The 21639-nt window shown below is 42.5% G+C and overlaps 1 protein-coding gene across 3 annotated transcripts; it reads left to right on the forward strand.

Annotated features, from left to right (window-relative positions):
* Positions 1-1357: 1357 nt before the first annotated feature.
* TMIGD1 (transmembrane and immunoglobulin domain containing 1) lies at positions 1358-21639 on the forward strand. Of its 3 annotated transcripts, none has more exons than XM_066263143.1 (7): positions 1359-1472; positions 3542-3648; positions 6294-6572; positions 12422-12700; positions 19804-19907; positions 20940-20980; positions 21515-21639. In XM_066263143.1, the coding sequence occupies exons 2-7, from the start codon at positions 3567-3569 to the stop codon at positions 21516-21518; spliced, it is 789 nt and encodes a 262-aa protein (XP_066119240.1). In that variant the 5' UTR covers positions 1359-1472; positions 3542-3566; the 3' UTR covers positions 21519-21639. The 3 variants fall into 3 exon arrangements, with proteins under 3 accessions (XP_066119239.1, XP_066119240.1, XP_066119238.1); XM_066263141.1 differs by having other exon boundaries at positions 1388-1472; positions 3545-3648; XM_066263142.1 differs by lacking the exon at positions 19804-19907 and having other exon boundaries at positions 1358-1472.

The raw sequence follows: 21639 nt of genomic DNA on the forward strand, positions 1-21639 counted from the left end.
TATTTATTTATTTCTGCTGAATCATTTGAAAGTTAATTTCCATTGTTATGATACTTAACCCATAAACATTTCAACATAGGCATTCCCCCAGAACATTCTCTTATATAACTGCAATACCATTATCACATGTAAGAATAATTAAGATTAATTAACCACTACTTCCTAATATCATTTAATATCCAGTTGTAGAAGTTGATGTTGGTGCCCTACCCACCTCCCCTTGGTCAGCCTAGAGGTTACCTGTAAACAGTTTCCATATAGCAGGTGACAAAGAACCTGAGGCTCATAGAGGTTAAATAACTTTTTGGAGTCACACAGCTAGTAAGAAGCAGATCTCTGCTGTGCTTAACCAATGTGTTAAAATGTACAAATAAGCAGGCCCTGGCCGGTTGGCTCAGTGGTAGAGCGTTGGCCTGGTGTGCAGGAGTCCTGGGTTTGATTCACGGCCAGGGCACACAGGAGAAGCGCCTATCTGCTTCTCCACCCCTCCCCCTCTCCTTCCTCTCTGTCTCTCTCTTCCCCTCCCGCAGCCAGGGCCCCACTGGAGCAAAGTTGGCCCCGGGCGCTGAGGATGGCTCTGTGGCCTCTGCCTCAGGCGCTAGAATGGCTCTGGTTGCAACAGAGCAATGCTCCAGATGGACAGAGCATTGCCCCCTGGTGAGCATGCCGGGTGGATCCCGGTCAGGCTCATGCAGGAGTCTGTCTGACTGCCTTCCCGTTTCCAACTTCAGAAAAAATACAAAAAAAAAAGTGCAAATAAGCATAAATAGTCTTTTATTCTATTCTTGTATAATTGGGACAATAGTGCTTGCCCAATAAAATTCACATAGTAACAATACCATAAATATATGTATTTTTAACCAATAAAATATAGTTATTTTCAACTGCTAATTGTAAGTGCAATGCAGGGACTTCCCCATCAGGTGAGACTCTCAAACGGCTAGAACCTTCCTCTGCCAGAGCTGGCTTGGTACAGCTTACACTCTGGGCTTGGGTACCATTGGGAAGTCATACTTTTCCAGCATTATTTAAGTGTGTTTTGTCCACTGTGAAAATCAAATCTTTCCTTAGACTTGCCCCATCAATTCCCAGGCTGTCAGGTTATCTAAGCACAGTCATCTAACTTGAGCATGAAAATGTCCAGTTCGAACATTTGAATGAGCATGAAAGTTTTGGCATAATGTCAGGCTTTCTGGGAGCAATTACACCCCTGTTAGTAATATCTGGCCCCACCTGGTAACTTAGGTATACATAAACACTTAGATCTTAAGAAGATGTCTTTCCTAATTACTGTCTTCTCTAAGAATCCATAAAGAAAAACAGACTTTGAACCCAATTTAATTATTTACTTAACGCTACTGTCATAAAGTGCTCAAATTCAAATATTATAAAGATGCTAACAGGGAAAAGATTCAGGGTTCTCAGACAGAGGAACAACTGGCCAAGGAAGTCAGCTCCTCAAAGTTCAGCAGGTAAGACTGTTTTTGCATAGAAAGTAGAGAGTCGTGAAAATTTTAAAAATATGTCAAGTGAGGGAAATTCGTTTTAAAAGGTTGCTGTCTTGGTGGGGTGGACGAGGAGAAAGCAATCTTCCTCCTTACGAGTGTAGCGTGAGGACTGCCAAGAAGCCCGTACTTTCAGTTTCTGTTGAGCTTGAGAAAATTGTATTAACGACCAGATTCTGAAATCATTGCTGCTACAATGCTGTCACAGAAATCTTTCTGATAAAATTGTAAAATTACAAAAGAATCCATATTAGTCCTAATTGCATCTTATTGAAAGATTGGTGAAGATTGCCAGCCAGAAAGGATGTACCTGGCCGGAACAGGACTTGCTCCTGTCGGGACAGGTCTGAGGTAGGGAGAAGGGGAGCTGCCCAATGAAGTCGTAGGTAATGAAGTCCCAGCTCTTGAAAGTTAATATTCATGTTAAGGGGACAAAACTCCAAGTTGCTAAGGTCTGTGAAGTGGACAGGGACTAGAAAGGATTAACGGCAGCTTCTTAAAGGAAGAGAATATTAATTTGGAGGTAGGGTGGTTAAGAGCCTGGGGAAGTCTTGGGTTCAAATCCTGACCCTGACACTTGCTGCCTTTGGGATCTTGGGAAAATTATATAATCTCTCTAAACCTTTAGAAACGACCTCATGATGGCTGTTAGGGACTTAATTGAGATTTAAATAATGTATAAAAAGTGTTTGGCACAATGTCTGTTGCATAGAAAACATTCCATATGAGTTTTTAACAATATTCATAGTGTTACTCTTGACAAGAAGTAATAAAAGACATGTTTTTTTCTATATGGAAGTGGAGAATATTTTAGGGAGAGGGATGGCAACAGCAAAGCACAGAAGAAAAAGAAACCTTTATTATTTATTATTTTCAGTCCACACTAAGCGAAGGGGAAAGATTATTTTGAAGGGGAGAGCAGTGAAGGGATAGGGGAAAGCAGAGATTAATACAGTTTAAGACTAGAGGCCATGTTGTGGTCAAATCTTTCTTAAAGTACAAACAGAGGCAGATTTAATGGCAGGCGCACCGGGCACACGCCCTGGGCCCCGACTTCTGAAGGGTCCTGCAAAACCCTGACTTCACACATTTTTCTAATGTAAGGGGCCCACTATTTTCTTCTGCACCCGGGGCCTCCACCGACCTTAATCCACCTCTGGATACAAACCATTTTAATCTATGGAATTTGGAATAGTCTCAAAAAACTCTCTATTAGCAAGAGCAACTTGACAAAAATGACCCAAGAGAAGCTTTCAAAATAAGATATTCTTTGTTAAATAGGGACCACCTGAGAATGAAGCATTTTTTATTTCTCTTTCTGCTAAAGTGATATTCTCAATGTCTCAAGGGAAGGCTGGTTTTCTCTTCCCCAGGGCTTCCCTAGAGCTGCCCTATATCTTATAGTTATTACCTTGTGATTTTGTTGCTGTTGTCTTTAAAAAAAATGTTTTAATCATGAAAATATCTTTTTTTTAAAATTTAATTTAATTATTTTGTATTTTTCTGAAGCTGGAAACAGGGAGACAGTCTGACAGACTCCCGCATGCGCCCGACCGGGATCCACCCGGCACGCCCACCAGGGGCAACGCTCTGCCCACCAGGGGGCGTCGCTCTGCCGCGACCAGAGCCACTCTAGCGCCTGGGGCAGAGGCCAAGGAGCCATCCCCGGCGCCCGGGCCATCTTTGCTCCAATGGAGCCTTGGCTGCGGGAGGGGAAGAGAGAGACAGAGAGGAAGGAGGGGGGTGGTGGTGGAGAAGCAAATGGGCGCTTCTCCTATGTGCCCTGGCCGGGAATCGAACCCGGGTCCCCCGCACGCCAGGCTGACGCTCTACTGCTGAGCCAACCGGCCAGGGCCAATCATGAAAATATCTTGAACTTAGTAATTAGAATAGTTTAAAAACTAGAAATAGTTATCATTATAACCAGGATGACTCACCTGGGACTTCATTTTAAGTGCACAATAGACAACAAGACAAAGTGTATAAACTCAGTACAGAACGCCCTAAGTACAGAAACGCCCACACTCTCTCCCCAGCAGACCCGACTTCATTTCATTAAAGATGGCATGGAAGAGCAGCGGCCTGATGCAAACGTGCAGATTTCTTCTCTTAGTGATTTTATTTCTGCCACGTGAAATGACAAGTAAGTTTATATTCTTTTTCTCCTCTTTAAACAAAGAAAATATTTCAGATTAAAATTTATCAGGCTCTGGCCAGATAGCTCAGTTGGCTAGAGCATCATCCAGAAGTGTAGAGGTTGATGGTTCGATTCCCGGTCAGAGCACATACAGGAACAGATCGATACTCCTGTCTCTGTATCTCCAAAATCAATAAAATAAACAGTTAAAAAAATGATCAGTGGGCATTGGAAAAATGCAAAAATCCAAACTGGAATGACTACATCATTGGTATGGTTCAGAGTACAGGAGTCAGATAACATAATAAAATACAAAATGGAAAAAATATTTTTATGGTTCTCATATTAGAAGCAGGATGAAGTTTTCTATTCTCTCCAGAGCCACAGCCAGAATTTTCCTACATTTTATTTTTTTAAATGATTTTATTGATTTTTTTAAAGAGCGAGTGGAAGAGAAAGAGGCAGAGACAGAGGGAAACATCAATTTGTTTCACTCATTCGTAGTCACTGGCTGATTCTTGTATGTGCCCTGACCAGGAATGTAACTGCAACCTCTGCATGTTCAGTCGACACTAACCAACTGAGCTACTCAGCCAGGGCCCAATGAAATACCTTTTTTAAAATTGATTGATTTTAGAAAGAGAGAGGAAAGGGGAGAGACGGACCGACAGACAGAGACAGAGAGATAGAAGCATTCACTTGTTGTTCCACTCAGTTGTTCATTCATTGATTGCTTCCCACATGTGCCCGCACTGGAAATGGAACTAGCAACCTTGGTGTTGTGGGGAGATGCTCTAACCAACTGAGCTAACTGGCCAGGGTTTCTTACATTTTAATGCATTTTATTACAAATTATATTCAAAATAATCTTCTGCTGTTTGTTTGAACATACTTCTTAGACGAAAATATTTTCTGCATTTGCTCCCCAACCCAATCTGGAAGTAGGCTTCTCCCCTCAATTCTAAAAGTAATACATAAAAATACTACATAGTCATTGTAAAATAAGTTAGGAAATATATAATAGAATAAAGGAAACCAAAAATACTAAACATAACCATTCAACGTTTTGATGTATACTTCACTTCATCTTAGCCAAAAGGCCAAGAAGCAAGTCAACGTTTTGGTGTATATTCTTTCAGATTTAAAAAAATACTAGACAGCAATCTCGTTATTTTTTTCAGTAGATAATTCTATTTATTTATTTATTTATTTTTATTTTTGGGTGATAGACAGACAGGGACAGACAGACAGGAAGAGAGAGAGATGAGAAGCAATTCTTAGTTGCAGCACTTCAGTTGTTCGTTTATTGCTTTCTCATATGTGTCTTGAGAAAGGGGGAGGGAGCTACAGCAGACCGAGTAACCCCTTGCTCAAGCCAGCAACCTGGGTCCAAGCTTGGTGAGCCCGCACTCAAGCTGGCTCAAGTCTTGAACCTGGGTCCTCCGCGTCCCAGTCTGATGCTCTATCCACTGCGTCACCGCCCGGTCAGGCAGTAGCTAATGCTTTTTAAAGAAAAAGTTAATGCGTTAACAGAATATATTAAGAAATGTTATGTAGGGAGCAAGTTTCTGGTGGTGAGAGTTATTTTTTTATCTTTTGTTTCTTGCTTCTGAACCAGGAAAGTAAAAACTGAAATTCTGGTATGTTGCTATATGATGAATGAGTTTCTAAAAATGAGAGATGAAAATAAAGTAAATATGTATATCCTGATCATCCACCCCACAACAACTTGTCTATCCCACAAACCACAGCTGTTTACATATCATTTTATTTCACTACACTGCCAAAACAATATAAAACATCAGAAATGAAAAAAATTCATCTAATTAGAAATGTTTTCAAATCAGCTTTTGCCCATGTGTAATTTTGATATATTTATAGTAATCATTAGAGATGTAATTTATATCATTCTGCCTATTCATCTAATGTTATGTCTTAAATATTTTTTCATTTTACTTGAAGTCCTTTTTTTCTTTGTATTTACCCACTCCCACCTCCTTATTTTGCTACATCCAACCCCTTGAAGTAAACAAATTAAGTCTGGTAAGTATTACCCTACTTTTTTCTCTATTTTTATCAATTCTATTATAATTTTTCCCTACACTTTTTGTCATAAATGTGTGTGTGTGAATGGAGTAATTCTCTGTATGTATATGTGTGTATATCATATATATAATAAAATTGATATATATATGTATATATAATTTTTCCCTACACTTTTTCTCATAAATGTGTGTGTTTATAAATGGAGTAATTCTGTACATACTATTTTCTTTTTTTTTTTTTGGTACATACTATTTTCTAACTCAGTGGTTCTCAAACTTCACTGCACATTAGAATCATCTGTGGTCTTTTTAAAAACCCAATGCCCAGGTTGCACTCTATCAGTTAATTTCTGGGGTTAGAAGCAAGGCATCAGTAATTTTTTAAAGATCTCCAGGTGATTCTAATATGCATCAAAATTTGGCAACCATCATTTTAAGCTTTTCCCTTTTTTTTAGTCAATAATACACCTTGGATCTTTTTCCTTGTAAAGTCATATAGGTTGATATGATTTTAAATTGTTGTGAAGTATTTCATTTTACTGATGTAACATTTATGGCCATGCAGAATGTTCACTCTATTTTAATAGTTCCTTTCTGCGCTCCCAGGTTCTGTTCTATCTGTGAATGGTAAAACCCAGAACTATATTCTGAACACATGGATTGGCTCTGACGAATCTCTGAAATGTGCTGTTGAAAACCACACTAGAGACGAAGGACTTCTCTGGTACCGAGAAGAGGGGACAGTGGATTTGAAGTCTGGAAACAAAATCAATTCCAGCTCCGTCTGTGTGTCTCCCATCAGTGAAAACGACAATGGAGTCACCTTCACCTGCAAGCTGCAGAGGGATCAGTCGGTGTCAATCTCAGTGGTGCTGAATGTCATTTGTGAGTAAGGGGAAAGAAACTGCTCATCAGTCTATGCGGTCTGCACTTCATTAAGTGGTAGTTGAAATATGGGTCTCGAGAATGTGCATTTTAACATTTGCTTGATATTGCCAGACTGTCCTATTTATGCTCCCACAACAAGGCACTGAGAGTCCCTATTTCCCCACACACCCATGAGCAATGTACTTGAAATCTGCCAGCCTGATATGAAAGTTTTATTTAATTTTCTAAATTATGAATAAGGGTGTTTACTTTTTTCATAAATGTTCATGTTTAAAACCTCAAAAGATGAAGCTCTTTGATGGCTGGGCTGCAGGAATTGGTTAACCTATTGGTGGATCTATACAGTGTTAGGGGTTTTTCAAATGATTCTATGTAGGTGATCATGGTTTGGGTGGAAAGCTGGTTCTACATGGTGGGATGAGGGGTGATGTGGGTTAGGGTGATGATATGATATGATTTGGTAGAAAGAGCTCTGGAGATGAGTTCAGCAGGCTTTTCTATGAAAACTTGATGCCATTGCTCCTGAGATAAAAGGGTGGAGAAAATGCCACGGAATCCAGGTCTGGAAAATATTGACAACCTGCAGCTTGGGTTTCCAGAGTGAATCATTTGCTTGTTCCTTGGGAAAAGGAGTTTTGTTTTTGTTTTTTAATTTTTCTATGAATTACCATATTTCTCTATTTATAAGGCACACCTTAATTTTGGGGCCCAAAATTTGGGAAAAAATGTATTATAAAGTTACTGAATTCAAGTTTTATTCATCATAAAATTCATACAACTCCTCATCACTGTCAAAACTCCCATCCATTAGTTTGTCCTCATCTGTGTCTGATGAGGAATCACTGTCTTCAACAATGAGTGTAAAAACAAGCGTGAAAAAATGGGAAATGCAAATAAAAAATCTACAACCACTGTATAAGATGCACTAAGTTTTTAGACTCCAAATTTTTCGAAAAAAATATGTGTCTTATACATGGAGAAATACAGTAATAACATGAGCGTGAGAATGTGTGTGTGTGTGTGTATGTGTGTGTGTGAGTGGTTTTTTAGCAAGTATACTTTGATAGAATCTAAGACTATCAGAGGATTTTTGAGGTCTTGTAATCCCTATAACACAGAGGTCGGGAACCTATGGCTCGCGAGCCAGATGTGGCTCTTTTGATGGCTGCATCTGGCTCACAGACAAATCTTTTTTTTTTTTTTTTTTTTTTTTGTATTTTTCTGAAGCTGGAAACGGGGAGAGACAGTCAGACAGACTCCCGCATGCGCCTGACCGGGATCCACCCGGCACGCCCACCATGGGGCGACGCTCTGCCCACCAGGGGGCGATGCTTTGCCGCGACCAGAGCCACTCTAGCGCCTGGGGCAGAGGCCAAGGAGCCATCCCCAGCGCCCGGGCCATCTTTGCTCCAATGGAGCCTTGGCTGCGGGAGGGAAAGAGAGAGACAGAGAGGAAGGAGGGGGGGTGGAGAAGCAAATGGGCGCTTTTCCTATGTGCTCTGGCCAGGAATCGAACCCGGGTCCCCCACACGCCAGGCCGATGCTCTACTGCTGAGCCAACCGGCCAGGGCCGACAAATCTTTAATAAAGAAAATAATGTTAAAAATATAAAACATTCTCATGTATTACAATCCATTCTTTTCCTACCGCTCATGTTCATGGTTGCAGGTGGCTGGAGCCAGTCACAGCTGTCCTCCAGGACAACACCAAATTTTTATTGGATAATGAGTAACATACATGGGTTGTTGTATGGCTCTCACAGAATTACATTTAAAAATATGTGGCATTCATGGCTCTTTCAGCCAAAAAGGTTCCTGACCCCTGCTATAACATCACAGATGAGGAAACGGAGGTTCAGACTCGGGGCTCCAATTATCACAGACAGTGCTGGGAATGGAACACAAAACCCCAAGCTCATGATCTTGTGTTCTTTCCATTGTAACTTCTTAAGGAAGATATGGCAGAAATGCCAATATGATTTGGTGGCTTTAAAAAAATGTTTTTCAGTTTTCCAGCCTGTATCCACATTCAAAATCATCTTTATAACAACCTCCTAAATATTGTTGTTGCTAAACACATATAAAAAAAACAATTGGTAGCGTTGTCTTCTAGGAAAACACTAATGAGGCTGTCAGAATGCATATTGAATAAAAAAAATACTGGATCCTTCAGAAAAACCCGATTGGTCAGTGATTCATAGTGACAAAATCATGTAAACTCACCAATCAAAGAATCAAAATGAGGCCATAAAAAGTGACAAGAATAACATGTACAATCCTGAGAAAGTATTTTTATAAAGAGCAGTTGATAATACACTATTTGGGGGAGTGTGTGCAGGTTCTTTCTTTCTTTCTTTCTTTCTTTCTTTCTTTCTTTCTTTCTTTCTTTTTTGACAGAGACAGAGTCAGAAAGAAGGAGAGATAGGGACAGACAGACAGGAAGAGAGAGAGATGAGAAGCATCAATTTTTCGTTGCGACACCTTAGTTGTTCATTGATTGCTTTCTCATATGTGCCTTGACCCAGGGGGCTACAGAAGAGCAGCTGACCCCTTGCTCAAGTCAGTGTCCTTGGGCTCAAGCTGGTGAGATTTTGCTCAAACCAGATGAACCAGCACTCAAGTTGGCGACCTCTGGGGTCTCAAACCTGGGTCCTCCACGTCCCAGTCTGATGCTCTATCTACCGCGCCACCGCCTGGTCAGGCAAAACAGGTTCTTTCATACATTCTTGCTGAAAGTATAAATTGAGACCACTTCCTTGGCAATATCTAACAAAATGTAAAGTGTGCCTATCTTATGAGACCCAGTGTTTCTACTTCTAGATGTTAACATGCACATGTGCATAGAGACATATACAAGGGTATTTATTGAAACATTGTTTAATATTTTTAAAATGACAACAACTTAATTTTCATCAAAATAAAATTATTAAAGAGTATATATTATACTATAGCACTCTAAGCCTGACTGGGTGGTGATACAGTGGATAGAGTGTCAGACTAGGATGCAGAAGACCCAGGTTCAAACCCCAAGGTTCCCGGCTTGAGCATGGGCTCATCTGGTTTAAGCAAAAGCTCATCAGATTGAGCCCAAGGTCGCTGGCTTGAGCAAGGACTCACTCAGTCTGCTGTAGGTCCCTACCCCAGTCAAGGCACATATGAGAAAGCAATCAGCCCTGGCCGGTTGGCTCAGCGGTAGAGCGTCGGCCTGGCGTGCAAGGGGTCCCGGGTTCGATTCCCAGCCAGGGCACAAAGGAGAAGCGCCCATTTGCTTCTCCACCCCTCCGCCGCTCTTTCCTCTCTGTCTTTCTCTTCCCCTCCCGCAGCCAAGGCTCCATTGGAGCAAAGATGGCCTGGGCGCTGGGGATGGCTCTGTGGCCTCTGCCTCAGGCGCTAGAGTGGCTCTGGTCGCAACATGGCGACGCCCAGGATGGGCAGAGCATCGCCCCCTGGTGGGCAGAGCGTCACCCCATGGTGGGCATGCCAGGTGGATCCCAGTGGGGCGCATGCGGGAGTCTGTCTGACTGTCTCTCCCTGTTTCCAACTCCAGAAAAATGAAAAAAAAAAAAAAAAAAGAAAGCAATCAATGAAAAACTAAGGTGCCGCAAGGAAGAATTGATGCTTTTCATCTCTCTCTTCCTGTCTGTCCCTATCTGTCCCTCTCTCTGTCTCTCTCTCTGCCTCTGTCACAATAAATCAATAAATAAATAAATAAATAAAACAAAAGCAATGAACTATATCTCTAATTCAATGTGAATATATCTCAGAAAGCCTTCACATTATTGAGGCAATGAACCTTTTTTTTTTTTTAAAGATTGTCAGATCTCTTGGATAATTTTTTTTTTTTTAATTTTTTAATTTTATTTTTTATTTGTTCATTTTAGAGAGGAGAGAGAGAGACAGAGAGAGAGAGAGAGACAGAGAGAGAGAGGAGAGACAGAGAGAGAGAAGGGGGGAGGAGCTGGAAGCATCAACTCCCATATGTGCCTTGACCAGGCAAGCCCAGGGTTTCGAACCGGCGACCTAAGCATTTCCAGGTTGACGCTTTATCCACTGCGCCACCACAGGTCAGGCGAGGCAATGAACCTTTTATGTAAACCCTTATCACCCTCCTAAAACAATACATTTCCTATGTGTATATTTTACTTATAAAAAACTACTTTAAAAAAGATATAAGAATTTACATCTAATGCTTAAGAGTAGATACCTCAAAGGAGTCAGGAAATGAGGATAGAGTCAAGGAAGGCCTGAACTTATCTGAAATGTATTAATTTTTTAAAAAAGAAATGCTCGGCCTGACCTGTGGTGGCGCAGTGGATAAAGCGTCGACCTGGAAATGCTGAGATCGCCGGTTCAAAACCCTGGGCTTGCCTGGTCAAGGCACATATGGGAGTTGATGCTTCCAGCTCATCCCCCCTGTCTCTCTCTCTTCTCTCTCTCTCTCTCTCTTTCTCTGTCTCTCTCTCTCCCTCTCTCTCTCCTCTCTAAAATGAATAAATAAAATAAAAATTAAAAAAGGGGCTTCATTGCATTCTTATTTAAAAAAGAGAAATGCTCACATATAGCTAAGTTTAAAGATAATTTTAAATAGCTAAATAAAAAAGAACTAATAGGACCTGTGGAACTGGTGGAATTGGTATATTTGCCAATTATATTCTGTATTCTAGCAACTTCCTACATCTCTGAATACCATATAACATCCCTGTTGGATATGGATACAGAATTCAAGCTCATTCCAAAGAGCAGCAACAATGTTATTCTCTTAAGAATTATTAATAGCACAGTCTACTCAGGGTCTAATTATTCAGTGTGCAGATTATATAAGCTCCTTTTCCCTCCTTCTCTGCCTTTACCTCTTTCCTACAGCACACTTTTCAAGCATTTTATTCCTCTTTTGCCCCTTGGCCAGAAAAGGCAAAGGGTGTGGAGAAGAAGGGAGAATCAGCTCAGCCATCTTCCTCCTGGATGTTGGAAAGGCCTGGTGGGGGTGAGGGTTGGAATTATTTGGTGAAGGTAAATGTGTTTGACTATCTATGGGTCTACAACTGCCCTTCTCATGGAGGAAGTAAGGAGTTGCTCGTGCAGAGTGATAAATGGGACTCAGGAAGTCACGCTCCCCTTCTATAGATGCCAGAGTTGTCATGACTGGAATATCTTCTGGGAGTAGCACATTATTTCTGGTGGATTATTGAGGAAATGCAAATACGCTTTGGTAAATACGTGGCTAGGGCAAATGTTGTTAGATAAATTGTGAACATAGAGGGTATGAGGAGCACTCAAAATCATTATCACCACAATAATAATAGTACTGACTAGCACTGTGGTAAATTCTTTACAGGCATCATCTCATTTAATCTTCACAGCAATTCATGAAATAGCTATTATCCCATTCTCTAGATGAAGAAATTTACTTAGCAGTTCAGTAACTTTCTTGAGATCACAGTAAGTGATGTAGATGGAATTAGGGCTAAAGGCAATACCTGCTTTCTTAATATTTTACTGTTTTATCTAATACTAGCACAGATTGGTTTGTTACATTTATTCTCCAAGAGCGAAGACTCAAGGCTTATGCTCTTGGGTAATGTTACAAATTGGTACAGATTTATTATTATGTCTATTTGTTTCATGGTTTGTCTTCACTATTACATTAAAAGTACTACCAGTTATGGAAATGGATGTATGTTATTTACCATTGTATCCTTGGTTCCTAGCTTAGTGCTTGGCAGACAGCAAACACTCAATAAATTTTTGTCAAATGAATGACTACATGAGCTAGCCTAAAAGATCTCGAACAGTGACAGTAAACTACTGCTTATCTGCTAATTAAATCTCAATGCTTGAGTCTTGCAGTTCCTCCTCTCCTAAGTGGAGATGACTTCCAAACAGTTGAGGAAGGCAGTAATGTGAAGCTTGTTTGCAATGTGAAAGCCAACCCCCAGGCTCAAATGATGTGGTACAAAAACAGCAGCATCCTGAACTTAGAGAAAAACCATCACCAAGTCCAACAGACAAGTGAGTCTCTCCAACTATCAATCAACAAAGTCAAGAAATCTGACAATGGAACCTACAGCTGTTATGCACGTTCATCTCTGGAAACAAAGACTAAGGATTTTCACCTCTTTGTCAAAGGTAATGTGTGTGTGTGTGTGTGTGTGTGTGTGTGTGTGTGTGTGTGTGTGTGACAGAGAGAGAGAGAGAGACAGGAAGAAAGAGTGATGAGAAGCATCAACTCTTCATTGCAGCACCTTAGCTGTTCATTGATTGCTTTCTCATATGTGCCTTGACTGGGGGGCTACAGCAGAGCAAGTAACCCCTTGCTCAAGCCAGCAACCTTGGGCTTCAAGCTAGCAAACTTGGGTTTCAAGCCAATGACCTTTGGGCTCAAGCCAGTGACCGTGGGGTCATGTCTATGATCCTATGCTCAAGCCAGAGACCCTGCACTCAAGCTAGTGAGCCCACACTCAAACCTGATGAGCCTGCACTCAAGCCAAAGACCTCAGGGTTTCAAACCTGGGTCCTCTGCGTCCCAGTCTGATGCTTTATCCACTGCATCACTGCCTGGTCAGGTAAGATAACTCTCTTTTTATTTATTTATTTATTTATTTATTTTTCATTTTTCTGAAGCTTGGAAACAGGGAGAGACAGTCAGACAGACTCCTGCATGTGCCCGACCGGGATCCACCCGGCACGCCCACAGGGGCGATGCTGTGCCCACCAGGGGGCGATGCTCTGCCCATCCTGGGTGTCGCCATGTTGCGACTAGAGCCACTCTAGCGCCTGAGGCAGAGGCCACAGAGCCATCCCCAGCGCCCGGGCCATCTTTGCTCCAATGGAGCCTTGGCTGCGGGAGGGGAAGAGAGAGAAAGAGAGGAAAGCGCAGCGGAGGGGTGGAGAAGCAAATAGGCGCTTCTCCTGTGTGCCCTGGCCGGGAATCGAACCCGGGTCCTCCGCACGCTAGGCCGACGCTCTACCGCTGAGCCAACCAGCCAGGGCGATAACTCTCTTTTTAAATAATATCCAGCACAGCACAAAACTCAGAATAGATGCTCAGTGTCTTTCATTATAACAAATGATGATGACAATTATGTTTATTTATTGATTATTTTTTTGAAAAGACATAGGCCCTGGCCGGTTGGCTCAGTGGTAGAGCATCGGCCTGGCGTGCAAGGGTTCCTGGGTTCGATTCTCGGCCAGGGCACACAGGAGAAGCGCCCATCTGCTTCTCCACCCCTCCCCCTCTCCTTCCTCTCTGTCTCTCTCTTCCCCTCCCGCAGCGAGGCTCCATTGGAGCGAAGATGGCCTGGGTGCTGGGGATGGCTCCTTGGCCTTTGCCCCAGGTGCTAGAGTGGCTCTGGTCGCAACAGAGCGACGCCCCGGAGGGGCAGAGCATCGCCCCCTGGTGGGTAGAGCATCGCCCCCTGGTGAGCGTGCCGGGTGGATCCCGGTCAGGTGCATGCGGGAGTCTGTCTGACTGTCTCTCCCCATTTCCAGCTTCGGAAAAATACCAAAAAAAAAGAAAGAAAGAAAGAAAGAGACATCAATTTTTTGTTCCACTTATTTATGCATTCATTGGTTGATTCTTGTGTGTGCCTTGACTGGGAATTGAACCTGCAACCTAGGTATGTTGGGATGCCGCTCTAACCAACTGAGCTACACAGCCAGGGCCCACAATTATGATCAGTAGCTAGGATTTACTTTGGAGAATTATCCCATTCAAGAAGTTTTCCTCTAAGAATTCTAGTCCTTCCTTTTAAAGGAATTATGCCCATTCTATATAAGAAGCTGCTTTTTAAGCAAAGGTCCTTTTCTAGAACTGTATAGGAGAGGATGATGAATCTAGTAGGCTTTTAAGGAGGAGTATTTCCATGAATTCTCTTGGGCAACAAGGTTTGTAAGAATGAGACTTTTGAGTTCACAGCCTAAGGACAAACAAGAGAAGTCAGAAACACATAGTAAAAAAGGATCCTGACTAAATAAGAAAATGGATCTCTAAAATCACTCCTAACTCTGAAATTGCAATATATAGGATAATCAGATGATGGAGTGAAGGATAATGGGAAGGGGGTTCTTCCTCAGCTTCATACTTCATCTATCCAGGTTTATCCCCTCTGCAGTACCAAAGCTCCAAGTGTTTTTTTCCTCCTCTTATTTCTTGTTCATAAAAAAAAGGAGAGCCCTGGCTGGATGGCTCAGTGGTAGAGCGTTGGCCTGGCATGCAGGAGTCCTGGGTTCGATTCCCGGCCAGGGCACACAGGAGAAGCGCCCATCTGCTTCTCCACCCCTCTCCCTCTCCTTCCTCTCTGTCTCTCTCTTCCCCTCCCGCAGCCAAGGCTCCATTGGAGCAAAGTTGGCCTGGGCACTGAGGATGGCTCTATGGCCTCTGCCTCAGGCACTAGAATGGCTCTGGTTGCACAGAGCAACACCCCAGATGGACAGAGCATTGCCCCCTGGTGGGCATGCCGGGTGGATCCCAGTCGGGCGCATGCGGGAGTCTGTCTGACTGCCTCCCCGTTTCCAACTTCAGAAAAATACGGAAAAAAAAAAAAAGGAGAAAGGCAAGGTACCTGGGGTAGCAGATGCATACAATGCTCATGCATACATTTCCTGGTCTGGGGCCAGTATGCCAGGAGCAGCCAAACAAGCTGAGGCCTCTAAATCTTGTCAGAACATTATTCACTTTGTCATTTGCCCACTCATCACCTTCCTTGCCAGTTCTCAGGAAGCCAAGTGAGCCCCTGCCAGAAGTGTTGGACTAAAGTGACCACAGGGCGTCTTATTTCCTCCCCCTCAGGGGAGTCTAGGACGCCAACTGAGTGGATGGTGGGGAGGATGAGCTGCTGCCCGTCACTCTGATTACTTGCATATTCAATAATTTGTCCTGCAGATCAGCGATTGTATGCCCAGGGGCTACTTGCTTTAAAAACCAAAACCACAAATAAACTTGGTATTAATGGGATAGAATCCGTGGAAGGGTAGAATAGTGAAGCCTGTGGCTATTCACTTCCACCAGGACCACAAAAGCATGGTTGATGGGGGCCTAGGACCATGCCATTCCAACTGGCTGTAAAGACCACATGCAGAGTCTGGGGGATTCTAACATCACTCATAGTTAAGAAGGAATCATAATTGGTCTATGTCACATATAAAATATACATCTTGTGTGGTGAGCAGTATACCAGATTGACAAATGAGCTTTCAGGTGGGCTCAATCCTGTTTGCGGTGGAGCTCTTCCAAACCAACTTGTTTTTCTTAGTTCTTCGTGATTTACTGCTTCCCCGGTTGTTGACTAGCATAAGCGCTGTGCTGCTGGTGGTCAGGCTAAATGCCAGGTTTGCTGTGAGCCTCTCCGAGCTGCACAGCTCACTGTGGTAGTTTCTAAATGAGGCCATGCCAAGCTGAAAATGACATCATGGATGTTTTTTTTCTTGAACACACGTGTTGGGATTATTTTACCATGTGAATATGGGAGGAAAATACCAGATCTAGTTACAAATAAGAGAGTAGAACAGGACAAGGGGAGAGGGGCAGTTCCACTTGCCAAAGTCACTTTTAGCAGAAACTTGGAATCTGAAGTGAGCCAGTGGGTCAGACAGTCTATTTCACCTTGTTTATAGAGTAAGAGCTGTTAGAGGTGACTTCATTTTAGTCAGCTTGGTAAAAATATTCCAACTTGTGACTGAATTCTGATTAGTTCTCCTAATTGTCCCACTGTTGCTTCCCCTTCATGTTGACATCTTTCTTTGGTCCAGCAAGTAGAGGGGGTCCCCAGTAAGGTAAAGGCCCTTTGGTGTGTACCAGGGATAGCAATGACAGGGCCGGGGCTTATCAGAAGGCCCGTAGAGCAGCTCTTCCAGAGGGTTGATGCATCCCACACCCTCATGAGAATAATTTTTAGCAACAACCAAAGAGCAAGGGTAAAGGATGCTTTATCCCTTTACCTCCCTAAATTATCCTGAGCAGAAACTGGACAAAAATGGAGAGGAAAACAATTAAAAGGTAATTATGGCACACCACTACAGATGGATAAAACCCGTTTCATAATCTTGAGGCACATAGGGTTTGGGCTTTAAAATTAGATTTATCTGGCCCTGGCTGGTTGGCTCAGTGGATAGAGCATCAGCCTGGCACGTGGACGTTCTGGGTTCCATCCCTGGTCAGGGCACACATGAGAACCAACCATCTGCGTCTCTTCCCCTCCTCTCCTCCTTCTCTTTCTCTTCCCCTCTCACAGCCAGTGGCTCAATTGGTCTAAGCATCAGCCCTGGGCACTGAGGATAGCTTGGCTGATCAGAGTATCGACCCCAGACAGGGCTTGCCAGGTGGATCCCAGTCAGGACACAGGCAGAGTCTGTCTTTCTATCTCTCCTCCTCTCACTTAAAAAAGAAAAATTAGATTTATCTATAGACTCTTCCTTCCCCTCCTCCCTGCCTTTCATCTCTCCTGTACCAGCTCATGACCCTGTGTCCTTAATAATACTTATCTCAATTTGTAGTTTTGTTTGTTTGATGTCTGCCTCCCCCATTAGAATCTGAGCTCCCAAAAGGCAGAAGCCTTCCATTTCTGTCCTATTATTTGCAAGGCCAACCATAGCACCTAATACACAGTAGTCATTTATTTAGTACATATTTGTTGACTACATTTCTCCCCAAATTCAACTGTACAATAAATAGTACATACTAAATTCTTAAAATTTTATCTTAACCATGATTGGAGCCCCTTCCCCTCCTAGGGTGGCATTAGATTCTAGGGGCTTAGACAGGGTCATTTCAAATACTTTTGTTGACCTTAAGCACTCTTACTTAGAAAGTTTCATACCACATTGTATCAAACATAGTGAAATGAAACATATTATTGATATATATATATATATATACTTTTCTGCTGTAAAAAATTTGAAAACATTTTTATAACTTGCATCCATTTTGAATATTTTAATAAAATTATTAATGTGGTTCTTAAAATTTAAACATTATTATTTAACAGTTGGGTTCTAGTTAAAACAAAATTACATTCTGTAGATTTTGTTTTTATTTATTTATTTATTTATTTATTTATATTTGTATTTTTCTGAAGTGAGAAGCAGGGAGGCAGAGAGACAGACTCCTGCATGCGCCCAACTGGGATTCACCCAGCAAGCCCACCAGGAGGTGATGCTCTGCCCATCTGGGGCATTGCTCTGTTGCAACCAGAGCCATTCTAGTGCCTGAGGCAGAGGCCATGAAACCATCCTCAGTGCCCAGGCCAACTTTGCTCCAATGTAGCCTTGGCTGCTGAAGTGAAAGAGAGAGACAGAGAGACAGGAGAGGGGGAAGGGTGGAGAAGCAGATGGGCACTTCTCCTGTGTGCCCTGGCTGGAAATCAAACCTGGGACTTCCACATGCCAGGCCAATGCTCTACCACTGAGCCAACTGGCCAGGGCATATTCTGTAGATTTTAAACATTTATTAATTTTGAATAATTTTGCCACTTTTTCATATTTTGGAGCCAATATTATCAGTTATCAAAATTTTTTTTAAATTTTATGTATTGGTTTTTAGAGAGAGAGAGAGACAACATCAATTTCTTGTTCTATTTATTTATGCATTCATTGGTTGATTCTTGTATGTGCCCTGATCAGGGATTTAACCGGCAACCTCAACATATTGGGACAATGCTCTGACTGAGCTACCTGACCAGAGCCTCAAATACTTTCATAGTCTCTTGAAAGCTTGCAATCACAGTCACCTGTGCCCACAGTACTTGGTGAACAAAAAAGCTCTGAGCGACCTTGTTCAGAAAACAAGGGAATGGGCTTTCATTTCCAGGCTGTCACGGTTGCTGCTGATCTCTACTAGTCCAAGCTGGAAGTAGACTCTCTGTTCTTCCATGTCATTTAGAAAATTATAAAAATCTTTGTCAAGCTTGGGAAGGCTGGTGCTTAGAGGCCTACATCCCTAGGGGCACCATGAAGCCCCTTCTGCAATGTCTTATCCTGCTTGGGGTACTATCACAGTACAGCTGCAAGGAAGGGTCTCCACTGCTCCTGGGGCGCCCGGGCCTCTCTCCCCTTAGTTCAGTGGGCTCTTCATCTTTTCTCTTCTTGCTCCTAAAGCTTCCCTCCCTTTCTAGGGTACTTCTTAATATCTTTTGGATTTTTCAAAAGGCAAGACAAGAGAAGCCCTGGCCAGTTGGCTCAGTGTTAGAACACTGGCCCAGCGTGTGGATGTCCCAGGTTTGATTCCCAGTCAGGGCACACAGGAGAAGTGGCTGTCTGCTTCTTCAGCCTTCCCTCTTCCTCCTTCTCTCTCTCTCTCTTCCCCTCCTGCAGCCATGGCTCGATTGGTTTGAGCACATTGGCTGGGACACCGAAGATGGCTTCATGGAGCCTCAGCTTCAGGTGCTAAAAAATAGTTCAGTTGCAAGCATGGCCCCAGATGGGCAATGCGTTAGGCCCAGATGGGGGTTGCCAGGTGGATTCCTGTTGGGATGTATGTGAGAGTCTGTCTTTCTGTCTCCCCTCCTCTCACTTGGAAAAGAAGAAGAAGAAGAAGAAGAAAAGGCAGGTGAAACCATTGACTTCAGCCTACTTTTGTTTTCTTCACAGTAAAAATCATGGATGAAAAAAAAACAGAATAATCTGACTTCCTGCTTTGGAGAGTCACTCATACTACCATAGTTTATCCTTCCACCAAGGAATGGATTCATAACTTGTCTCTGCCAGTTACTAGTTCTGTGACTTTGAACATGTAAAGTAACCTCTCAAAGCCCTTGGTTCCTCGCCTGTAAAATGGAGATAATAAAACCTAATGTTTGGGATTGTTAGGAGGATTTAATTAAGAGAATGATATATGTAAAGTGCAAGGCACCATGGCTGGACATATTAGAAGTACATAAATTAGAGCCCTCGCCAGTGGCACAGTAGATAGAGCATCATCCCAGAGCGCTGAGGTCACCGGCTCAATCCTGGGGTCACCAGCATTTTCCTGGAGTCACTGGCTCAATCCTGGGTTTGACAGCTCAATCCCAAGGGTGCTGGCCTGACCTGAGGTCACCAGTTTGTGCACTAGTCAGGACACATATGAGAAGCTATCAATAGGTACACAACTAAGTGGAACAATGAGTTGATGCTTCTCTCTTGCTCTCTCTTTTCTTCCCTTTGTTACACTTCTTCCCTCTCTCTCAAAAATAAAGTAAATAAATTAGAAGCATATAAATGCTAGTCCTCATTCCTTATGTTTGCATTCCCAACAGATAGAGCTGTGACTGTGCCAATAGAACCCATTATTGCTGCAACTGTTGTGGTCTTTCTGACATTGTGCTTTGGACTGATTGCTAGAAGAAAAAGAATAATGAAGGTATCTAAGTATTCTAAGCTATTTAGGTAAAAAGTCATCTAAATAAAAGCCAAGAACTAGCTATATAAGTGACTGGAGCTAGGAGCCATACTTAGACAATCTGGTCACTCTACCATGTGACCTAAAATGGAAGTCGCTTACAGGAATAAAAATCATTTGTATATTATGAGTACAGATTCACAAAGAATAGAAGTGCATATGGACAAAACTTGAATAAAAATTGCTTGGGTTTTCGGGGTAGTGGACTTGGAACTGGTTTCTCTTCCTTTTAAGTTTCTCTTTATTGTTGCTATGGTGCCTTTGGTACAATAAATAAATATAGAGAGAAGCATCTGCTCTAGATTCAGGGATCTGCATTAAAAGAATAGCACTTGTTTCTCACCTTTTGAATACAGCCACATGCCCTGGCTGTGGTTGGCTGAAGTTTGAATTGTTGAATGGTTAACCTTGTTGATTAACATGATACAGAGTATGTGTGTGCATAGGTTAATGCCAGGGATTTGAGTGAACCAGCTAATCCAATGCCAGAGGGAGGCAAATATGGCAGAAAGCCTCTAAAGAAAAGCGAGTGTGACCTACGTTGAGTTCATTATCCAGGAAAAGCCATTCTTCTTGAAACATATGGTAGCTGGGAATTATTCAGGGTGACTCCATGTCTGTCAAGAAGAAATTAACCCACCCTCTGTTCCAATCCAAAGTAAATTTTTTCCTAAAAAAAAAAAAAGAAGACGAAGAAGCAGCAGCAGCTAGAAAGAAATACTCAACTACATAAGAATCCTGGAAGCATTTTGAATTAAGAATGACATATTCTCTAGATTTAATAAAAATAATATGGCCAAAGAAAGAAGACCTGGACCAGTGCTGAGGTGGCTATATATTCTAGCCACCTCTGAGCTGGTGTGTCTTTTTCTAGGTAGGAGATTATCAGACATTTGGGTTACCTGTCCTTTGAGCCACCTTGAAGCGTTCAAATTGTTGATCCATGGGCTTTAAAAAAGCCAGAAAACTCATTGCCCTTGTGTTTGCCTTTAGCTCTGCAGAAAGGGTGAAAATCCTCCGAGAGAAACGGCTCTGTAAGTACTCTGGGCTGGGCCAACGGTAAGCAGCTGGTTAACAGTGGCATGCATCATAAAGCTCATCCTGGGCAAACTCCTCCTGAGATGGGAGTTTCCTGGAAGGTGAAGGGGTTCAGAGGAGGATAGAAAGTGGAGGACAATCTGCCTTCTCTTTACAGGAAGACAGGTAAGGCAGGTTGGAAGGTTGCCTAGGACTGAGATTATCTTTGGTCTTAAGCCTATTCTCTCTTTAAACAATTTTGGGCTGATGCCTGTGCAACCTTATTTTATTGCCCCACAATATAAATGACGGAGAGGGCCTACCCTAGGGGAAGCCACTGCTGTATTCTCCCTCACAATGAAGTCAGAAGCCACATTCTCATCCTAAATCCTGCCTTCTCTCTGGAGTTTCCTTGGGTCTGTCGTCTCCAGCATATGTAAAGTGGGCAGTGAGCAAAAAACCAAAGGCATTCTTTCCAAGAGTACAAATTAATTCAATTTTTTTCTTATTGTTATGATCATCATTATAATTAATTTCCTGGTTTATTTCAGATGAGAAAGCTGAGATGCCATCTATCACAGCAAGAACAAGCAAGAACAGTGCATCAGGACCTCCCTGATTTATGTAGTCCCATCTGTATTTATTGCTATTATTAAATTCACTCCTGCCAAATTGT

This window comes from Saccopteryx bilineata, chromosome 2, assembly GCF_036850765.1.
Source record: "Saccopteryx bilineata isolate mSacBil1 chromosome 2, mSacBil1_pri_phased_curated, whole genome shotgun sequence".
Taxonomy (NCBI): Eukaryota; Metazoa; Chordata; class Mammalia; order Chiroptera; family Emballonuridae; genus Saccopteryx; species Saccopteryx bilineata.

Bases quoted from the DNA above. Each gene is read 5' to 3' on its own strand.
- TMIGD1 (XM_066263143.1), top strand. From the start codon at position 3,567: ATGGCATGGAAGAGCAGCGGCCTGATGCAAACGTGCAGATTTCTTCTC. The intron at 6,573-12,421 runs GTGAGTAAGGGG...TGAGTCTTGCAG, and splicing joins AGTGGTGCTGAATGTCATTT to TTCCTCCTCTCCTAAGTGGA. The intron at 19,908-20,939 runs GTATCTAAGTAT...GTTTGCCTTTAG, and splicing joins GAAGAAAAAGAATAATGAAG to CTCTGCAGAAAGGGTGAAAA.